Genomic DNA, 22,643 nt, shown 5'->3' on the forward strand with positions numbered 1-22,643 from the left:
ACTTACTCTGAACGGCTATCCTGCTCCGGAGCAGGGTAAGTTCAGGGTTGAATCTGATCCTATAAAAAGCACCACCCACTGGCCAATCAGCTGTTGGGAAAAAAATGACTCCGCTGACAGAAATGCAGCCCAGTCATGACGGGAAGTTTAATTCATTTGATTGATTTTGATTTGAAAGTTTATTTTGAACATTAAAAAAGAAAAGAAAGCAACAACAACAGACAATGAAAAGATTGTTCAAAAAGGAGTGGAAAGAAGTGGAACTTTCATCCCACCCCTTCATAAGAAAGAAACTGATAATTTGCGGACACTTAATAGCACCATTAATTAGTGCCAACATTTTGTTTTGTTGGAGGAAATGATCCCTGTTAAAGATAATGGGCCTAATTGACAGCTTTGCTGCTGGAAATGTGGAAAGTAGCCTATCATGTCTACACTTCATGGTGTTTGAGGGATTTTCCTTTTTGTTTTTTAAAGAGGGAGACTAGGTATATTTCTGCAGCTGTTAATTTCTAACACAGCTCAATATCAGGATGATTTTATTCAGACTATCAATTTGGTGTTGATATGATTTAATTGTGGCGTCAGCTTTAAGCTTTATTGTAGCATATATAACGTTATGACAAAGAAGACCAATTTATCAGACGCAATGATGTTAGATGATAATTGTAATACACGCAATTCATCTGCGCAGCATTGATTTCATGGGATTCAAGGGTGTGATCAGTGTCAGATGTACAGGTACAGGTACTGTAGCTACTTGAACCAGTGATGAGTCATTTAACCTACACATCATTTTATTTGCTGCCTTGTGTTGTCTTGATTTTTCCCTCTCTCCTCCTCTATTTCTTCTTTCCTCACCCGTTTTTTTTTTCTTCTCTATTATGTGATTTCATTGATGTTTTGACAGGGGAATTTATTTGATAAGCTTTTAGTGGCTTCTAACCTCTCCGGCACTTTTCTTTTTTTTAATCTTGTAAATGTTATACTGTCTGTTTTTCACATTATGTGCAAATAAACTAAAACTAAACATTATTCATCCCGTTACGCGTTGCCACGCATGTTTCCTCCTCCTGCAGCTGCCACGGTGTTGGCCTTTTCTCTAATGTTGCTTTTCTCCTCCTCATATTTTAGTAGAATTAATCTCTGATCCTCACATGAGAAATACTTTTTTCCTCACATACGGCGCTCTGTGAGGATGCTCAGTGACGCTGCGCTTCTCTCATGATTGTGATTGGTCCGCTGCGTGCGCGTTCACGGCTCTTGATAAAGCAACTCTGGGTTGAGTTACCGAGTTGATATCCAGCGTCGTGATATCGATTATCCTGATTGCCATTGTTAGGGTTAGTCAACCCAGGATAGGTCTGGGTAACCCAGGAAAGGTTGATCTTGCTTCGTGATACAGGCCCCTGGTGGCCACAGGCTGTGATCAGCTCCCGGTGCAGATGGCTCCCTGCGGTATTGTTTCCTCACCTGGTTGCTCTGCGCTCTGCCACATGTTTTTATGTCTACATCATGACTGTTTGTGGGTGGGTGTGTCTGTGGGGGTGTGGGTGGCTGGGGGGTGGATGGGAGGGGCATTTCTTCTAACCATGTAAAGCACTTTGTGCTACATTTTTTGTATGAAACGTGCTTTATAAATAAAGATTAATTGATTGATAGATTTAACTCCTTTTCCATTGTATCGATTGCCTTCTGCCTGTGAATGTTGGGTAATAGACTTAGACTGACCTTATTGTCATTCAGATACACACCTTACAATGCACATCAGAATGAAAATTTGTTAAAGAACAGATCTTACATAAAACATAACACTAAAATGTGAACACCACATATAGAAAAAACAACAATGACCCAAAAAAGAACGTGTGGCTCTCCTACTCCAACTAAACTACCATAGTGCATCAGTATGAAAAGGATACCTGACTTGCCTTAGCTCAGGTAACCGTAAAGTAGAATGGGAATGAACAGTATGGAACCGGTGCATAATAATAATAATAAACTATGTGTAGGTTAATATCCGAACATACCGATATGGCCATCAGTGGTTAAGCAGTTAAGCACTCAGTCTGGACACTGAGTCCTGCGCTGCAAGGAAGTAAGCTGCTACGTCTGGCGAGGTGAAGGTGTGGGTCCTGTTTGTGGAGACCCTCAGAGTCGCTGGGTACAGCATGGAATGTGACATACCCATATTCTTTACGGTGTCAAACTGCCGACGCTGCTGGAGCACATCTTGAGAGGGATCCTGGAAGAAGAAGATCCTGTTGCCCTGCTATTCAACTCTTCACGCAGTGGGCTCGTTCTAGCTCAAATCCAAATTCACGTCAAGACCCAGTATATCAGTGAGTATGGTGAGCGAGAAACCATGTAGGTGTGTTTTTCTGCATTTTCAGGTATGCCTGTCACATGAACGCTATTCCGCCTCCCTGCATCTTCCAAGTACGCAACTTTCTCTACCGTGGTTTAAAGTGTTTCCAGGCCTGTTTTTATGCTACTCACATCTGCTGCAATCCCTTGCAAGAGACCTTTGATGCTGACAAGTTCAGATTTGGTGTCCTCAGGTGTCCATTGAGCTTGTCGTCCTCCATTATTTTTTTAGGTTGTCTTGTTGAATGAGGTGGACTTTGCTTCGGGTCTTGCGACATATTTGTTAAAAGCAGTTTCTGAGACTATTTTAGCAAAGTTTAATCCAGTTTTGCAGCTGATGCATGGTGGTAGGATAGCTTAGCTGAACAGTGTCACACCTCACCTTAAGTCCAATTTAATTAAATTTTTAAATTGTAATTTTTTGTTGTAAAATGTGTACTCAATGTTTTTATGGTCATATGACATCGAGTTAAATGCTCAATAACCAAAAAACATATGTTAAACTGAAATTCCTGTCAGACAAGGGTCATGTGAGACATTCATTTTGTGTCTGGTGTACTCAAAATTTGTGTGTTACTGTATTGTACTAAACCAAAAGTTTACACTGCAAGCCGTTTCCAAAATGTTTTTAAATTGAGTGAGTGAATTGGGGTTTTTATATATATATGGCTGTATAAATCTTACTATGTTTTGGTGCACACCCTTTTCAGCTTTTGTGCCCATGAACATTTTTAGCATGGATCTTGTGCACTGGTTTATGAATCAAGTCTCTGGACCCCAAGAGTTGGACAAGTAGAGTACTACTCTACTTGTATCTGCAGCAGGCCCCATCGCTACCACTGTTTATGATGTCTGATTTCATGTTTGATTTGATGTCTGAAATCAATCATGTTTGATTTTTATTTCATATTACATTGCCCCACTCTCATGTGAAACTGTGCGCCACGGACCGCCGTGTGCGCACAATTAACCCTTCAACTGCTTCTGAGTTTTCTGCAGCATTTAATCATTCTGTGCTACATACTCAGGATCATTATGGTACTCTTACTCCTGATGAGTTTATAGACACTTTTAATTGTACTTGCACTGACATATTAGACTTGGTGGCTCCTTTTAGGTGCAAACGCTCTAAGCCAGTCACAGAGCCATGGCTTAATGACACCACTCACACTTTAAGACGTGTATGCAGACGCGCCGAGAGGAAGTGGAAGAAAGATCATCTACACGTTTCTTTGGACATTTTAAAAAACAGTCTATTGCAGTATCAGAAAGCTGTTAAAGCTGCCAAGAGTCTGTTTTTATCCAATCTTGTGTCAGTCAGTAGTCATAAACCTCAGTTTCTTTTTAATACCTTAAATACTCTTTTAAACCCCTGTGACCACAATGGTGTTGTTCCTTCTCCTAAACTGTGTGAAGATTTTCTAAGGTTTTTTATTGGCAAGATTTCTGATATTAGGTCCTCTCTTTTGCCGCCTGCATTAGATCCTGCCATCTTTCCCAATTGCCCTGCTGTTTTTGACACATTTGAACAAGTGTCTCTCTCAGCTTTAACTGATATTGTCCAGCACCTCAGGCCTTCACTGTCCTCTTGACAGCATCCCACCCGCCTTTTTAAGGACGTTTTCCATATCATTGGGCCCTGTGTTATGGATCTGATAAATTCATCTTTGATGTCTGGATGTGTCCCAGCTGCCTTTAAACATGCTGTGGTCCAGCCCTCATCAAAAACATAATCTTGACCCCACAGTTTTATCCAACTTTAGGCCTATCTCCAAGCTTCCTTTTCTTTCTAAGGTCTTGGAGAAGGTGGTTAATGAACAGCTGCAGTCTTTTATTGATCTAAATGACATTTCCGAGAAGTTCCAGTCTGGTTTTAAGTCACGTCATAGCACAGAAACGGTGCTTTTAAGAATTTTAAATGACCTTCTTTTGACAGTTGACTCTGGTAGCTCTGCAGTCCTGGTCCTTCTGGATCTGACGGCTGCCTTTGATACGGTGGATCACAACATTCTCCTGTCTCGCTTAAACACCTGTGTGGGCATTAAGGGTACTGTTCTTAAGTGGTTTCAGTCCTACCTCTCAGATAGGAGCTTCTCTGTCCAGCTGGGCCAGTATTCTTCAGCCTCTTCCCCCCTGAACTGTGGGGTGCCTCAGGGTTCTATTTTGGGCCCTCCTCTTTTCAATATATATGTTGCCATTGGGATCCATATTTAGAAAGCACAATGTCTCATTTCATTGCTTTGCAGATGACGTACAAATCTATCTGCCTTTAAAAACAAATGAGTAAGCCTCTGTTCAGGTCTTATTAGACTGCCTCAATGACATCCGATCTTGGATGGAAGTCAACTTTCTCTCCATGAACAAAAATAAAACTGAGATTATTTTGTTTGGCCAACAAAATCTGTTAGATGGGTATGACAGCGCCATTGGCACCCTTAAGTCTCACTGCCACCCTTTTGCAAGGAACCTTGGTGTTATTTTAGACAGTGACTTTAGGTTTGATAAGCAGATAAGCTCTATTGTCAAAACGAGCTTCTTCCAGCTAAGACTATTAGCAAAAGTAAAGGTATATCTCCCCCGAGATTATTTTGAGAAAGTTATTCACACCTTTGTTACATCACGCCTAGACTACTGTAACTCTTTGTTTGTTGGTCTCGACCAGTCAGCACAGCATCGTTTACAAGTAGTCCAAAATGCAGCCGCACGCCTGCTGACTGGAAAGAAACGGTGTGATCACATCAGTCCTTGCATCTTTGCACTGGTTGCCTGTTAATTTTAGGATCCAGTTCAAGGTTTTATTAATTGTTTTTAAGTGTTTAAATGGTCTGGCACCGTCTTATTTATCAGAGCTTGTACAGCCTCACAGTACTTCTAGAGCACTTAGGTCGTCAAACCAGCTGCTCCTGGCAGTACCTCGGTCCAGACTCTCTACTCGTGGGGACAGAGCCTTCTCAGTGGCGGCCCCAAAGCTGTGGAACAGCCTACCATTCCAGGTTAGAGCTGCACAGTCTGTTGAGCACTTTAAAACATTACTGAAAACCCATCTTTTCTCCTTGGCGTTCAGTCCCTGCTAGGCAAGAATCCTTGGCTTTTACTCTTTTTACTCTTTTTACTTTTTTATTTCCCTTTTTTTTAATCTAATTTTTAGTTTTTTAAATTGAGCCCTTACTATTTCCTTTGTTTTATTTATTATGATATTTGTATATGATTATTTTATATTTCAATAACTGTACAGCACTTTGGTCAACTGAGGTTGTTTTTAAATGTGCTTTATAAATAAAGTTTGACTTGACTTGACTTGACTTGAAACAACAAAGATGATGACATAACTTAGGTATTTAGTTGTTACTGTGTGGTGGGGTTCTCATCTCTTACTCTCACACTTCCTTCACCGCAGAAGAGTTACTTTACCGACAGTATATTCAGAATGGATCAACCATAAGAGCTTTAATTTTTTTTCTTCTCAGTTTCTTCCCCCTCACTCACCTCTTGAGCGTGTCCAGCTGCAGCCTGAGCTCCTCCTGCCTCTCCTGAGTTTCTCTGGCTCTCTGCCTCTCCAGCTGAGCAACCTGCATACAGAGCTGGTTCAGCTCCCCCTGCCTGCAAGTGACAACAGTCTTTCAGTATCAGCTGTTACTGTTCTCTTTTTACCTCTGGATTTAATACAATGGATTAATAAGGTTCCACAGAGTCCCCCTGTCTCTTATCAACACAATGCTTTATGTCATGTTGAGGTGTATGAGGAAATTAAATGAACATACTACACGTCTTTGATTTTTTATTTTTTTTTATTCTTTGTATGAACCCATATTCCACTACAAAACAGAATGACACCACTGTATAGCGTGTGCTACCTTAAGCATATGCATATTACATATCCCATAATTGGGTGTGAATGCTGCAAGCACCCAATCACTCTCAACCTATGTTCTTCTACTACCAAAATTCTTTATTTTTCTTCTTCTTATTATTCTTCCGCCGCGTTTTTCAACATCAATTATCTTCAACATACTTCAACCGATTCAAACTTCTTCAGATTCAGCTTCATTAGGACATTATCGGAAACTTTCAAATTTTTCCATAACCTTCATATTTTCCCGGGAATTCAACGTTAAAATTCCGACTTCTATTAAAGCGGATGGAGCAAAAACGGTTGGACCGCTACTAGTTCCACAAACTTCAACCGATTAAAACCGTTCAAACATGAAAACGTTCAGCTGAATTAGGACATTCACGGATGTATTCACTTTTTTCCTAAAATTCATACTTTCCGAGATATTTTCGATTTTTCCCAAATCCTTTTCCCATTGGGAATGCATTACGGAATCCTCAAAAATCTAAAAATTTCACCTTTTTTCAAACTGTGACTACCGATTCATACTTTCAGCTAGAAACTCCATTCAAAATGGAAAATATTCATCATTTTGCTGACATTTTACATATGATTCAACTTTTCAATACCATTCAAACTTTCAAAAATATTCAGTGTTTTCTGAAACTTTGTTATAATGGAAGTCAATGAGAAAATCCTTCAAACTCACTCATCTTCACCCACACATCATGAATTCATACATTGACGTAGAAACTCCATTCCAACTCTCAAATGTTGACGCTGTTGTCGACTTTCAGGAACTAATTCAAATTTTCAATATCTCTTTTAGTTTTTCTACAAAGTCAGTTTAAAATACATGAAGTTTTCAGCCCTTCTCAGACTTTATAATGGTGTGTATTAGTGAGCTAGAGTGAGTGATGTCATCACTAGAGTGAAGAGCAGCTGAAAATTAATTAAGAAATTTTCTCTTCAACTCGCTCATACGGCCACAATTTTCACTGTACATACACAATTTATACCACAAAACATAGGAAAATTTGTCCTGCTCACAGAAATGTTGACATGGAATCTGTCACATGTACACATTTTTGCTGAGCGGCTCCAAAGCGAAGGGAGCGCCGATTTTTTTCTCATTCACCCCCATGTAATCTGAGAGGAGAAATTTCTGGAAACAGCTGAGGTGCAACACATTTGTAACTCGCTCTGGTGACCCCATTTTGGACTCGAGAAATATAAAACACGACATGTACGTTCACTAGAAGTGGCTGTCTCTCACCATCACTTTATTTTCATGATGGGACCAACGCTTTGGGTATGCGAAGAATTTGTTCGAGGAGTTAAATCTCTTCTAAAAGAGCTCTCTTATCTGTGTTCTGTCTGTCTCTCTCTGCTCTTCTGCCAGGTGCACCTAGTTTATTACCATGGCAACCGCTGTGCCACACAAACTCACAGAAACATGATGTGTGTGTGTGTGTCTATATCTTACCTGCAGACATGACAGGGACAGAATCTCCATTTTAACCCTTTAGTTGCCAGAGTTATTTGAGGAAAATATTCATTTCAACATTTCAAAAGGCTTTCGCATGAAAGTGGTGAGAGATAAAGGCATACTGTAAACGAGAAAACTATTCATCATGACCCAAAGTTTGTGATGGGAGTAAATTAACTCATCTAATTTGCATATCGTGGCGTCACTAGGCGGCGGCCATATTGGATTTCATAAATCTCAGTAAAACAGCATTTTTAACATGTTTACACAGTACATTTCTTTTGTTTTGTGCTGTTTTTGTCGTCTCATCCTCAAAATAAAGGAAGAGGAATCTGATGGGAGTAAAGTAACTCATCTAATTTGCATATTGTGGCGTCACTAGGTGGCGGCCATATTGGATTTCATAAATCTCAGTAAAACATTCAAATATTCAAATCATTCAAACTTTATTTTATAATAGGCAGCTATTCAGTGTGGCGTCAGCTTTGCAACAAACCTTCAAACATTCAAATCATTCAAACTTTATTGTATTCAAGGCAGCATTGCAGCGTGGCTTCAGCTCGCAGCATTCACACCCGCAATTTCTTCAGAAATTGCTTCTCTAGTTTAGTATTGTAACCCTAATCACATTTAAGGCTGCAGATCTGTTTTTTTTCTCTCAGCTGTTGTCCCCCACACATTCATGCATTACAACATAAATAATTAACTTTCAGGATTTGCCCTCTTAAGGGTGGCTTTTCAGCTATCATGTGAATCAACTGTGCTTTATAGTTTATTTTGACTCTCTATTTACTTATTTACCAAGTATATAGCATAGCAGAATGTAGCAAATTACTTCCTTATGCAATTGTGTGTTATATACAAAGGGGTTTTGAACATAAATGAACAGTTTATAAAGTAATACTGGTGGTGGAGTTGGAATAAGAAAACAGTTGATGACTTGAAAAAATGTGGTTGTTAAATATAGCTGTGGTTCATGAGGTAGAGCCAATCTTACATTACTGCAAGATTGGAAGTTTTATCCCTAGCTTATACTTTACACTTTGCGGTAAAGCCAAACTGCTCCCGATGGTCAGGCCAGCGCCTTATATGACAGCTCCACTGTCAAGCAAACTAGAATTTTCGCCTCACGGTTGTATGCCTCTGCGAACATGTCAAGTTGCACTGACAGTTTACATGCATGTATGTAAAAACATTGAAGCTTCACACACATCTTCCTCCTGGTAGCACAGAAGTTCTGTACATTCAGCATAGTTTCAAGGTAGACACCCAAGATTAGTGTCACCAATTCAGTATCTGACCAAATGTCTCCCCTTCTGTTCCTAAGACATGACCTTGAATAATGTCCAGAAATGTGTTTTTGCAGAATATTATGAAGTCGCAGTGAAGTTTTCCTTTGATTTTTTAAATTTTATATACTTTATTAATCCCCCTGAGGGGAAATTCAATTTTTTTCACTCCGGTGTCATTAACACACAGGTCCGAAATACACACACATGCACAAACAGGACCTCTACGTGCACAAAGTGGAGAGATGTCAGAGTGAGGGGGCTGCTTTGGTCAGGCGTCCCGAGCAGTTCGGGGGTTCAGTGCCTTGCTCAAGGGCACCGGCAGTGCCTTGTATGAAGATATTTGGGTATTACACATTTGAGTGAAATTTTGTCATAACTAGCGTAAGAATTATTAAGTTATGGCCAAAAGCACGTTTTATGAATTCACAGTGACCTTGATCTTTGACCTTCAACAACCAAATTTTTGTCACTTCATTTGTCACTGACACTTGTGCCAAATTTGAGAAAATTCCCTCAAAGCTTTCTTGACATATCACGTTCATATAATGAGACAAATGCAAGGACACAGTGACCTTGACCTTTGACTGCCAAATTCTAATTAGTTTATCTTCTGGCAGGGCTCAACAATAAGGACTGCCCGATTGCCCGGGGCATGTAAACTAACAACTCACTTGCCCGATCGGGCAAGTTGCTAAAAACAGTAAAAGTTGATAACTAATTGATAAAATAAATGTATTTTAAAATGTGCTCTTCTGCTCTGATGCAGCGGTCTCTCTGCCTGAAGCCACAGGCACAGCTGTGTAACAATGTCCTGCCCACAGCCCCCATTGATATTATTTTGCATGACGGACGCTTCATATAATAACATAACAATATACTATTTATGGTGTTATGCCATCGTGTCATTTCTGTCTCTACATGGTCACACGTTAACAATTCTCCTCTGCTCTCTGTATCGCGCATGGCGGAGTTCCGCCACACACACAGGTGAGCACGCTAGAGCGGCTTGGGCCGCATTTTCCTGACCAAACCTGACCCGAACCCGGCGCAGTTTGTCAGCTGACAAAGTTATTGTTATGGACAGTGTGTAAATAACCAACAGACTGCTGCTCTGAGCGCGTAGCACGGCACTCATGCTAAGCTTGTGTTGTGTTCAGGCGTTGTCACGTAAATAACAACTTCCAACACTTAAATAGGTCATAGCACAAAACAGCAGCATGTCATGTGACTTTTTACTTTATTATATTCAATAAAATTGTATGTTCCTAAATCTTGAGACACCTCATATGTAAGCTAGACAGACATTTCACCTGCTCATACTGTGCACACATGTACTGTATGTACTTAGTCCAAGAGAGCCCTTCTGGTGCCAGTAGATAGCCTACATAGAAACATCCCAGCAGGCTGTGCTTTGCAAGCATACAAAAAAGTTTCACGCATGTGAAAATTATTTTTCATGCGTGCGCTTCACCTCCGCTGCTACAACTCCATCCTAGGGGAAACACTGCTGTGTGCGTTTTGTGCAACAGGTGGATGTGGTAGTCTACTGGTAGAGTAGAGAGAGAGCTAAGTAGCGTCGAAGTAGAGTACAGCAGGACAGAGAGATGGAAGCAAAATATATTAAACCCGGTGTTAATATAGCAGAACTGGAGAGAGGGGTGAAAAATAAATAGAGGTGGGCATGGCTCAAGTAGGGCGCAAAATTATAGACGGAGAACGATTGACAAATTTTTGACTTTAAGCCCTGACACTGTCATTTTTGTGTAGGAATTAAGCTACAATACATGACATATGTTGTTTTAATTAATAAATACAGTGTGAATAAAGATTACATAACATAAAAATAAATGCAGTCTTTGTTATTTGATAGTCGCTTAATTAAACAATTTTTACAGGGCAAGTAAAAACTGACTTTGGGCAAGTAGATCTCTGACCAACTTGCCCAACCGGGCAAGTGAAAAAAAAACCTTAGCGTTGAACCCTGTTTTCTGGTCAAAGAAGATTCACTCGAGGTGTTCTTGAGGTACTGCGTTTACAAGAGTGAGATGGAAGAGGTCACACTGACCTTGACCTTTGAAACACCAAATTGTAATCAGTTCATTCTTGACTCAAAGGAAAATTTGAAGAAATTCTCATAAGGCGTTCTTAAGATACTACGTTTCCAAGAATGGGATGAACGGCTAACTTGAAAACATTATGCCTGTGGCTATCACCAGTGCAGAGTAGGGCATTAACAACTTTGACTTTTTTCAGGTCGACTTATCTGTCAGTAAAGTCGAAGTCGACAAGTCATTTGATGACGTCATCACATTGGCATGGCGGAGGAAAGTGAAGTGTCTCCACACATGTGATGTGTGTCTGTCAGGCCTGAACATACTCGGGTGGAACGTACGCGGAACGGACTCTGCAGAGGTCCGCGCAGACTCAAAGCGGACATTCGCAAGCCCTGTGCGCGCAAAGCTCAGATTTTACGACCGCGCGCCAGTGACTGCTCGGCATGTATTTTTCACATTTTTCATGGACATTTTTACAGGAAACTACAACGCGGAAGTGCGCTCCACTATGAAAGCCTGAATGACTGCGGACATTCCTCGCGGAGTCTGCTCCGCTTATAGTACGCCCAAGTATTTTCACTTAGTCAAGGATAAAGTATCAGCGTAAGCCAATCAGAGGCAGCGATTGCATTCCGTACACAAGCACACAGAGAGAAAGAGAGAGGGAAAAAACACACGACTTGTCGACTCCTCCCGGGGGATGTCGACTTGTGCCACTGACGTCGACACGTTAACAAATCAATTTTTCTGTTAATGCCCTAGTGCAGAGGCATAAAAATACACTCAACGAGTTGAAAGATCACCTAACTGCCTCCTCCGACTATCTTAAGAAGAGGAAAATTCAACTTTGTGTTTTGTTCTACTATGAATAAACTGACAATTTATGTACATTTTCCTTCTGATGTACATGAAGCACACATTTGTTTTTCATATTCTTGTTTTTTTTTCATTTAGCATCATCATCCTCAGTTTTGCAGATATGTTCTTATTTTCCATTTTAATCTAATCTAAATGTCACACATGAACTTTACCTTCCATGAATTTGGATTGAAGAGGGTCAGATGTACTGTACCTGTTGTGTTCCACAGTCAGAGCTTTCGCAGTTATGACATCATATCTCTCTAGCTCTCTGTCTCTTTCATCCAGGATGGCCAGGTTGAACTGGAAATCTTCCCTCAGTTGCTGGTAACGTTCTCTGAAAAAGGACACATTACAAAAATAATAAATCGTTTATCTCTGTGCTCTGAAAGAAAGACAGGACCTTATTTAAATCAGTCAAAGGTCAGCAGGAGGGTTATTCAAGAAAGAGGAGGCATGATAAGAGAAGGCCCTGCAGCCTGCTGACATCTTATTAACTGTGGGGACAGACAGGGGCCCTGCAGAGTGGACAGCATGTGATGGAATATAGGGTTTAGGAAATCACTCAGAGAGGAATGACGGTGCCTACTATTTTGTAACTCATCAGAAGCAGCTACCCTGCTCACTGCTGTGAATGTGTGCTTTGTGCTAACGTTGACCGCTTTTGGCTGCTGAACAAGAGACTGTAGCCACACAGCAGCTCTCGTGCCCTGCTTCAGGGGGTTTGTGCTGTGCAACCACAGACAGTATATGCTTCAGCTCAGGGGTCGACCACATTACTGTGTTACTGGGTTAGCTACTAAGTCTGTACCTGTGTGGTGGCTCACTCTTTTGCTCTGTGTGTTTCTATCCACCACTTTTTCTCACCTTCACTCTCATAATTCACAGTGAAACCAAAGTGGCTCCAAACACCAGGGGCTTCATGTACAAAGACTCGCGTGGATTTCCTACTGAAACATGGCGTACGCTTAAATCTAGAAAACGTCGTACGCACAAAAACGATGTATGAATCTGTGCATATGCATGAATCCAAGCACATTTCCTTTGTACATCCCAATCAACGTGGAATTGAGCGCACATGTTGGAGTACCTGAAGGGGCAGAAATTGGTGCCTGGCATTGGGCCTGTAGGCTCCCGACCTCGTCCTCAACGTTTCTTCCAAATCTTCCTCTGATGCCAATTTAGTATCTTAGTTCAGCTGGCAGGTACTTAGAGAGAAACTGGAGACAAGTAGAATCTGGTGCAATCGAGTTTAATGTGTCCACAAGCATCAACACATACAACTCAATGAGTCAAGCTCCGGAGCAGGACTGAAGACTGGCTTTCAGTACGCTCTCTTATATGCTGGTGAAGATTCAGCAGAATCTCCGCCTCTTTTCGTTAATCCTTCCCACTTAGACCCAAATCTATTGGTGGCCAGCTTTTTCCCTTATCCAATCCTGAACAGGCCTGTTTCTAATGGTGTAATCACTTTCACTTTGGCATGGAATTTCCCCAATTCTCCACCCTTAGGTTTGGGCCTGCTTTCACTTTATTTTTAAAAAAACATATGAACTTTAGGGACTTTAGAGATGCAATATAAACCTTTAAGTGTGTGTCACGCCATATGAGCATTAGTGTTGTGTGTGTGTTATCGCTGATGGTATGCTTTTTGTGTGTTCTTCAATATGTGAATACAATGTAAGTACATAAACATAACTAACTTTTGCATTATGAGTACATTGACATGTATAACAGTTGTTTTGTCACATATAGATGCATATCAAACGGTGTTATAGAGACTTATGCATAAAACATGGTTATATGGTCTTTATCTTCTTAATCAATTTATGCAGTATAACACTTTTACCTGATTAGAGATTAACTTTTACACTACATACCCGACCCCTGTCCACGCCCCCATTTAAATATGCAGATCATATTTAAATTAGCCCTGCACCTGAGATTCCCCTCTCTGCACGAACTAAAACAAAAGATTGAGTTAGACGGGAAAAAAGAAAAACTTCACAGACTGCGAATTGGAGATGCTACTCACTGAAGTGGAGGCACGCAAAAATTTACTTTTTGGCACGCTGTCCTCCGGCATCAATACTAAATGCAAGAGGAGTGAGTGGGAGAGTGTGTGTGAGGCTGTCAATGCTGTGGGGTCAGAAAAGCATACACACGCAGAATTAAAAAAGAAGTGGTCCGACATTAAGGTGGACGAGAAGCGGAGGACGGCTGCCCACCGCCAAAGTGTGGCCAAAACAGGCGGGGGGACAGGAGAGGAGGAGCTCACCCCATTTGAACAGAGAGTCGCCGCAATTGTGGGTGACACTGCTCTATCAGGGGTGGTGGGAGCACATGTGGGTGTGGATTACCCCCAAGGTAAATACCTATACATTTGTGTAACTTACAACAAATGTGTTAATATGGGTCATACAATGGTATGGTATTATTTGGTTTGAAATAAATCTTCTGAATTTAAATTTATCATGCCAGTAAATCAAAGGTGTGTTAATTGTTCATGTGTCTCTGATGTGCACATCACTCTGAGGACTAACTGTTTTCACATTTATTTATTATGACAGTTTCCCCAGCATTACCTCTAAGTGTCGCCAAAGGATCAACAGCTGTAGAAACATGCGTACACCAGCCATGAAATTGGCACAAGGCACCGCACATTTCCAAGGTCATTTCACTCTTGATACATCTGAACTTTGCCGTGGAAAAGGACGTAGGCCATGTTTTTGTGCGTACGCACCCTTTGTACATGAGGCCCCTGACCTGTAGGTTATCAGAGGATCTTCTATTTCTGGTTGGGTAATTGTGTTATTTACCAACTTGCAACAAGCTAGCTTAACGTAGCTGCCTCCCAGTGTGTGTCACTGCAGTTAAAGTGCTCTGGTTTGGGGGTGGGAGGGGCAGACAGCATGTTGTCTGTTCTATCCTGTGGGCTGCCTTATTGAGCATAGTGACATTGAGAACATTATATTAACACAGTTTAAGCTGTAGATTTTATTTTCCAAATGTAATGCGATAATTCAACACATCATGGTTTGTAATGTATATCGAACCGAAAGTCTTGTACCGAATGGTTCAATATGAATGTGTTCACAATATTGGATTTTTGCTGATATCCAGTATGCCGATATGTAACAACTAATTAGACCAAAAACCAAGAGTGATAACGCAGGGCTTGACGCTAACTTTTTTCCCAAGGAGCACATGTGCTCCTAAGTTGAAAAAGTAAGGAGCGCACAAAGAACTTTAGGGGCACAATGTAAATTGATCAAATAATGTGTTTTCCGTAATAAACATGATGCAAATAGACATTTACAAGCAAAATTATTTAATGAATTTTAAATAATTTTGCTTGTAAATGAAAAAAAAAATATATTGAATGAATTTGTATACAAAATGTACAGAAAGGTCAAATCATCAAGTTTTGAAACAGTATTGCAATTTAATTTTGTTTTTAATGTTGTCTTATATTATGTTTGCAATATGATTATCTTATATAATGTTCTGTGCTGGGGCAGGGGGGGGACATCCCTCAATTGGGACACATGGTACAATACCAGTGAAAGTATCATGGTTCTGAGTAGTATCACTATACCACAACAAAAATGAGGCAGATGTGCCTTTTGTCATTTATAAAAAGATAAATCACTCTTCTATAATACATCAATCATGATGATCAATGATCAATGTTCAGGTACTTTTTGGCAGTCATGACAACAAGTTATTCACCTGGAGCCGGACTTCTTCGCCGGTAAGCTGTTATAATGCGCCGCCGTATTTGACAGGAATACGTATTCCTGTCCGTGTCTGTGACCCCCGTTCAACCCACAACCAGCGGGATTCGCCGTTACTGTTTATCGCCACGCTGCCGACATTTTACTCTGTCCGTCACCGCACGCTGTTTGATTGCATTATCAAAACACGCCCCTATTATTCGGCCTTGCTTTTCACTTATTCCACCGAATACAGAATGTGTGTTTTTTTGCAATATTCGGCCGAATATATTTGGTGCATCCCTAAATAGGAGCCTTCCCCCACTCCCCACTCCCTTCACCGCTGCTCTCCTCACTGCTGCGCTGTGCAAGTGCACAGATGTCTCAGAGTGGTGGTGCATTTGCAAAAATGTTTTGAAGGAGCAGCAGCGGCGGCAATAATTTAAATGAATGTAGCGGAAACACTGATGTTATTACTATCCTAAAACATTCTCCAGGTCCTCTGAAACTCTGCAGGACTTATTTCCACCCTGCCCAGAAGCGGTACCGTGGCGAACGGTCCCTAACTGCGGGGAGAACGGAGCAGGCCTTCCCGGAGGTTCGCCGCTTTTCCCGGTCCGTCTCCTCCACACTTTGACTTATTTCCACCCTGCCGACAGTGGCTTGGAAAACCGCACATAACGCCAGGGCCTGCCCTGCCTGCTAAGCGCAGTGCACCGAAATTCTCCCGCGAGCCAGAGCACTTCCGTTCACATCAGACGCGCATTTCTCCACGCTGGTCGCCATGCGGTTCTGCTCCCAGCTGTTGTCTCTGTCACATTTGGGGCTGTTTTTCCATCATGGGTAACTACCCAGCTTGACATGTTCGCTCGCGGCTCGCGCAGAAAATAGACCAGACGCCGAAATCATCACTGCAGGGCCGGTGGCGGAGCTGCGCAGCGCGGCCGGTGTGGATGACACAATCGGTTAACATGGTTGCCGAAAGGAAACAGGCTTCACTTCTCGGCGCTTTGAGGCTATTCGCGGCGATTCCGCGGGCAGTGTGGTTCTTCACACGGGGAAGAGGGAAGGTGGCTGGAGTTCCTCCAACATTTGCAGTTAGATTATATTTTTTTTATTGACAAAAATATAGGCTGCTTCGGCTGATTTTTTTATGCGCACATGTGCCCCTAAATATTTTTTACAGTTCGCACGCACCTATTTTTAGTCGCAAATGCGAGTGAAACACTCGCACTGTCGAGCCCTGTAACGATATACCCACTTTTTGCCCTACCTAGGTTTAGTGATCATCAAGTCTCTCTTGTGGTGGAACATCATATTATGCATGCATATTCTTATCATGTTGGCCCACCAGCAGATGGAGATATGAAATACAATACTCCTCAATGTATATAATATTCATTCATTGTGCAAAATAAGAAAAAGCATGTTGGCTGATTCTGATAGTTCATTTTAAAGCCAATATCTGCTGATACGGATCATATTGTGGATATTGTCTGACGAAGAGCTTCGTGAAATTGAAGAATGGAGGAGGAGAGAGAGAGAGAGAGAGGCACAACAGGTAACGTTAGAGGATGACAGAGGAGGAATGGCCGCTGGAAGGCTTTAGCTCTGGAGATTGGTGGTGTAACGTTACCTGTGAATGCTGTACCCCAATGCCCACAGAAGAGGAATACCTCTGTAGCAAGGAATGGGACCGGTTGCAGCCTTCGCTAAATGGTAAACAACAAACATGGCACCACACCGGTAAGGTAAGACAACAGGTTTACATGTCGTTTTCTGTATGTTCTCTGACATTTATCCTAATGATATGAGGCGGTCTTTGTGGAGAAAAAGCCTGTTTAGTGGACTTACTTTGCACTTGAAAGGATGCCCGTTCAATTAAGTTTTAACAGGTCTGACGCTACGGCTGTATCTAGGCTAACGGCTAACATGCTAACTATTATTTCTATGTCACTAGTCACTTGAAACAAATTTAGGACGATAGGAGACGGGTTGAAATAAACCGAAATTTCCCTTTAACTATCAGACTATGTACATACAATCACAGTAGGTGAAATAACAGATGCATATCTAAATATATATAAAGCCTATATACCTATAGTGAGAGTAAATTGGTCAATGACATATTCTCCTCCATCACTCACTCACTATAAATAAGTGGCTCTTGCACGAGGCCCAATGTTCTTGGAACTGTGTTTAAGTAAACTGAGACAGCTAGAAATCAGAGTTGCATTCCTTATATATGTAAACACACCAATAAATCTGTCTCTAATGGAACAATTAAAAATGCTCTGTTAACTCAAATTTCAAAAACAGATTTTTGTCACATATTTATTTAGGACATACTTTTGTAGCAGAATATTTTTGATCAGATATTTTAATTTGTGTTTGTTCGGACTGTGAGACACATGTCTGTCTCCAAAAACCCAATACAATGGAAGTGGACGTAATTCAGTCTGTCGTGCTCACATCATTGAAAATGACATTTAAACATTTCAAAAGCGTGCAGTAGCAATGTGTTTTTCCAGACACAGTGTCCTGGTTATTCTTGATAATCCACACACCTTCATTGTATTTGGTTGGAGGCAAATATCTGCAACACATATTTCAAAACCTGCGCAAATAAAAGCAAAGCTATCTGCAAGCTATCTGCATGCACGGATACTGTGACAGGTCTGTGAGGAAATATGTTCTTTCGTAACTGGGCTTACCCTTTAACAGTTCAATTGTTGTTATCATTTTACTTAACTGCAGACTTGATTACTAAACTTACCTGCACTGAAGCAGGTGACGCATTTCTCTTTTTCAAATTATAAATTTCATAACAAGTGAACTCAGTGTGCTTTACCCAAAATCAAGACACAGAACAGCGTCCACCCAGAGACACAAACAGTAAAGAAACAGAATTCATCAGAAGCCTTAGCAAATAGAAAAAAACCAGGCCGAGGACATGTTTGACAGCAAACTATTGCAAACTATGTAGTGAATATTATAGCAGAATACATATACGACTGTAACGAATCACAATTTCCCCTCGGGGATCAATAAACTATTTCTAATTCTGATTCTGAAAACAAATAATGGATGGGCTGGTTTTATAATCGATTCATATTTTAAGCCATTTTTTTTTCTTTATTGATAGGACAGCTAAGATAGACAGAAAAGGTGAGGGAAAGAGGGCGAAGACATGCAGCAAAGTGCTGCAGGTCAGAAACGAATCAGGGTTGATGCAGATGACTCAGCCTATATGGGGCGCACACTTCACTAGGTGAACTAGAGGTCACCACAGCAAATCATACATTTTCAAAGGAATCTTTCCAGCTAAAAGCTGAGGTGTACAGTCAGGGTCACTCTGGTGTGGGCTGGACGTAGGTGAGATACCTGAGGGAGGAGTACTCCTCCTGGGCCTGTTGGAGGGAACTCTCCAGTTGATGAACCCTTGCAGCCAGGAGCTCCTTCCACTCCCTCTCTTTACTGGCCAACTGGGCCTCCAGGTCTACCAGTCCACTGTCCCCGTCTGACTGCATGGCTGAACTGGGATACACCTAGGAGCCAAGATATAGGTCATCATGCATTTCAGCTCATGCTAATAGTTTTCTTACTTCCTGCAGAAATGCTAGCATAGTTTCTGTGGGGAGGCCCATGAACACTAGGAAGTCTTTTCCAGGAGAGAGAGTGTCCCTAAGGGGGGAAGAGTTTGGTGATTACATGCTGAGCTACTGCATTAACTCACCAACTCTTTAAAGTCTGTCCACACACAGGTAAAAGCAGCCCGACCAATTAATCTGCAAGGACCATTCCTTTTACAGCCTGGAGACTGGGTGGGAGTGAAGGATGGTCAAGCAAGATCATATTGCCGTGAGAATACTAGGAATGTGTTTTCTGAAATGTTGCGCTTTCTGGTTTGTTGTGATATTATTGACACTGAGGTCTCAGTCAATAAATCTGTGGACATCTGATGTGAACAAGTTGGCTGGTAAAGAAGCAGGCATGTCAAATATTTTTTAAGCACTGGTGAGGGTCTCATATTTTTTTAATTTTGGCTCAGACAGACAGACAGACAGACAGACAGACATCACAAACATCCCCTCAGACTACAGAATGAACTGTTTAGATTTTGGTGGTCAAAAGAAACACAAAAGCCTGACATCCTGAAGCAAATGGCGGTGGTATACACGGAAAGATCCAACCACTTTGCGTCATTTGGAAAACAAGTGGCTGTGGAACTCGAACTGATAAATGACCCACCAACAGTTTCCAGGTTAAATTTTTGGATTTGACACTTGGCTATTTGCAATGAACAGGCATCAACATGGCCCAAAACACGGATACACAAATTCTGAGATTTCTACAAAATCAAGGTGTACCGGAATAATGCCTCTCACACATGGAAAAAGATGGTGTAAGTGTATTTTTACATAGCCCACTTCTTTAAAATGCTGAATTTCAAAGCTTCCAAGGGTCATTCATCGTTGTGTATGGTCAACATAACTTAGCTAACCTAGCTAGCCAGCCAGCCAGCCAGGCAGCCCAGGTAACTCTGCGCTGTTTATCTCCCAGCACCGGGCGGCTCACTTACCGCTGTACACAGGTACCTTTCCCTGTCTAGGTGCTGACTAGACAAGAAGGGAACACAGTAAATATGTATGCATAGTTTGTTAAGTTTGATAATCTACCAGGGGCATTGGAGGTCATTTCCAGTTTCATACTAACTTTAGCTAAAAGTGCATTAATGTGAATGACCACGTCATGATAATTTAGAACTAACACTAATGGTTATTAACCAAAAATTACAACAATTTGACAATGTTTTACAGTGCAAAAGACAGCAAACTTAAACACTTTAAATACTGTCACAGCAGTCACTGACACAACACACTCAACAAACAGAGCTATGCGAACTGTAATGAAGAGAGATAGACATGTCCTGGAAGCTGGCCAGAGATATAGCCCACAGTAATTTCACCATAGTTTGTAAAAATGCAAGTCAGTGAGGATGCAGACAGTTCATGCAGGAAACAATTATATTTGACACGGATCTATGATGTGTATTCTACTCACTTTGGACCCGTTCATAGAGACAGCTGTCAGTCATGACAGACTCCTTTCTGTAATACAGCTCATACACTTCACAGAGAAAAACTAGGCTTCATGACCAACTTAACATAAGTTTTTGTATCATTTCTACACTACACTGTCCATCTCCCTCTCTCTCTCTCTCTGTTATTACCTCCGCCAAGGAGGTTATGTTTTCGCCGGCGTTGGTCTGTTTGTCTGTTTGTTTGTCTGCAAAATAACTCACAAATTTATGAACAGATTTTGATGAAATTTTCAGGAAAGGTTGATAATGGGACAAGGAACAGATGATAAAATTTTGGTGGTGATCGGCTGAAGTGAAGTGGATAAAATAATAAAATGGCGGGAAATCCGAGCTGCTTGGCGGAGGTCTGCGCCCTCCAAGTGCTTTTCTAGTTTATTAGTGTTATACAATATGCTGCTAGTTATTAAATGTTGGGCTTTCTGGTTTGTTGTGATATTATTGACATGGGAAGGAACAGATGATAAAATTTTGGTGGTGATCGGCTGAAGTGAAGTGGATAAAATAATAAAATGGTGGAAAATCTGAGCTGCTTGGCGGAGGTCTGCGCTCTCCGAGTGCTTTTCTAGATTATTAGTGTTATCCAGTATGCTGCTAGTTATGAGCACCAAGATGCTCTTATATTTTAAGACAGAATTTGATTTCAATATTATCTATCTAGGGACAATAGATCTGCCTTTGTCATCACAGTTACTATATTCAGTGGAAAGTCTGAGAATTGTCTGTCAAATAAAATACATTAGTGTACTATATTTATACACACACATACACCCCCATCCACATGAACAAACCCTCTAAGTGCGTGTCTCTCTCCCCCTCTCCTCCTCAGGGAGTGCAGTAAACATTAAACATTAAAAATTAGTACATTGATAATCTGCCAAAACTCAGAATTTTAGAGAAACTTCTAGATGCCAGAGGTATTTCATAATCTAGAGATTTAACCAGATCACATATCCTATTGTGCACATTTCCAAAGAATGATCAGTGTCCTGAGGTCTTTTGTTACTGTCACTTGATTCATTGGGACACTTGCGTGTGTGTGTGTGTGTGTGTGTGTGTGTGTGAGAAAGTCTTTGTCTTTGTGTCTCTCTGTCTGTGCATGTGTCTGTGTGCGCATGAGCTTGTACATGGGTGTGGTGGGAGGATGTTGCTGGTGTTTTTGGTCTTGTCCTTGAGTTATAATCATTATGTCTGTCTTGACAGATTGATATCACAGTCATCAGCTCTATGGATGATAATGCTCTGGCTGGCTACATCCCAACATATGGAGATCGGATAGCAGCAAGACGCTTCTGTTTGGAAAACAAAGGTGCAAATGCAAAAGAATAAAAAAAAAAAACAATCACTGCTTGAAAAACTAAAGAAAAAGATGGGCATCGATGATAATGATGATAAGAAATCTGATAATGAGGAGACTTCTGCACCAAAGCGTAAAAGAATTTATGCAAAAAAGAACAAATGGGCTGAAATAAAAACCAGAAAAGTTGGGGTGGATTCATGAAGGCAAACAAGTAAGAAAACGCAGAGGAGGGGGAACAAGGATAGGCTACTTGATGTACCCAAAGAATCAAAAAAAGCTGACATATTACAGTATGCTAAAGACCTTTTCTTCCCAAATGGAAAAAATAAATTTGGAAGATTTGAGACATTATCAGGAGGAAGCTGTTTTTGATGAAGATATCACAATTGGGGACCTATACACAGCATGAAGAATGGTAATGTTAAGATTTTACCTGTGCACTAAGAGCCTGACAGATGAGGATGATGAAGAACACGATAAGGAAAAATCAGATGAGAACAATTATGTACAACTGGGAGACACATGTGAAGAAGATGAGCATCTTACTCAAACAGCTGTCATCCTGTCACTAGATTTGAAGGTCGATGCAGATGCATCTTTAGACATTGAGGTGGTGTTTGGCCCCCTCCTTGGA

At 41.1% G+C, this 22,643-nt stretch overlaps 1 protein-coding gene across 8 annotated transcripts in view; it reads right to left on the reverse strand.

Moving 5' to 3' along the window:
• The window catches only part of ccdc57 (coiled-coil domain containing 57), a 148,179-nt gene that overhangs the window by 119,699 nt on the left and 5,837 nt on the right, over positions 1–22,643 (reverse strand). For 7 of the 8 annotated variants that reach the window (XR_007448177.1, XM_049563881.1, XM_049563882.1 and 4 more), the window contains exons 2-4: positions 18,993–19,156; positions 12,107–12,229; positions 5,854–5,967 (exon numbers count right to left, since the gene is read on the reverse strand). Coding sequence is in view for 7 of the 8 variants with exons in the window: in XM_049563881.1 (XP_049419838.1) it covers positions 5,854–5,967; positions 12,107–12,229; positions 18,993–19,156 (401 nt within the window). In the remaining variant the exon portion in view is untranslated. The remainder of the gene's footprint in view (positions 1–5,853; positions 5,968–12,106; positions 12,230–18,992; positions 19,157–22,643) is intronic. The other variant, XM_049563886.1, reaches the window with a different exon arrangement.

The sequence above is a fragment of the Epinephelus fuscoguttatus genome, linkage group LG20, assembly GCF_011397635.1.
Source record: "Epinephelus fuscoguttatus linkage group LG20, E.fuscoguttatus.final_Chr_v1".
In the NCBI taxonomy this organism is placed as follows: domain Eukaryota; kingdom Metazoa; phylum Chordata; class Actinopteri; order Perciformes; family Serranidae; genus Epinephelus; species Epinephelus fuscoguttatus.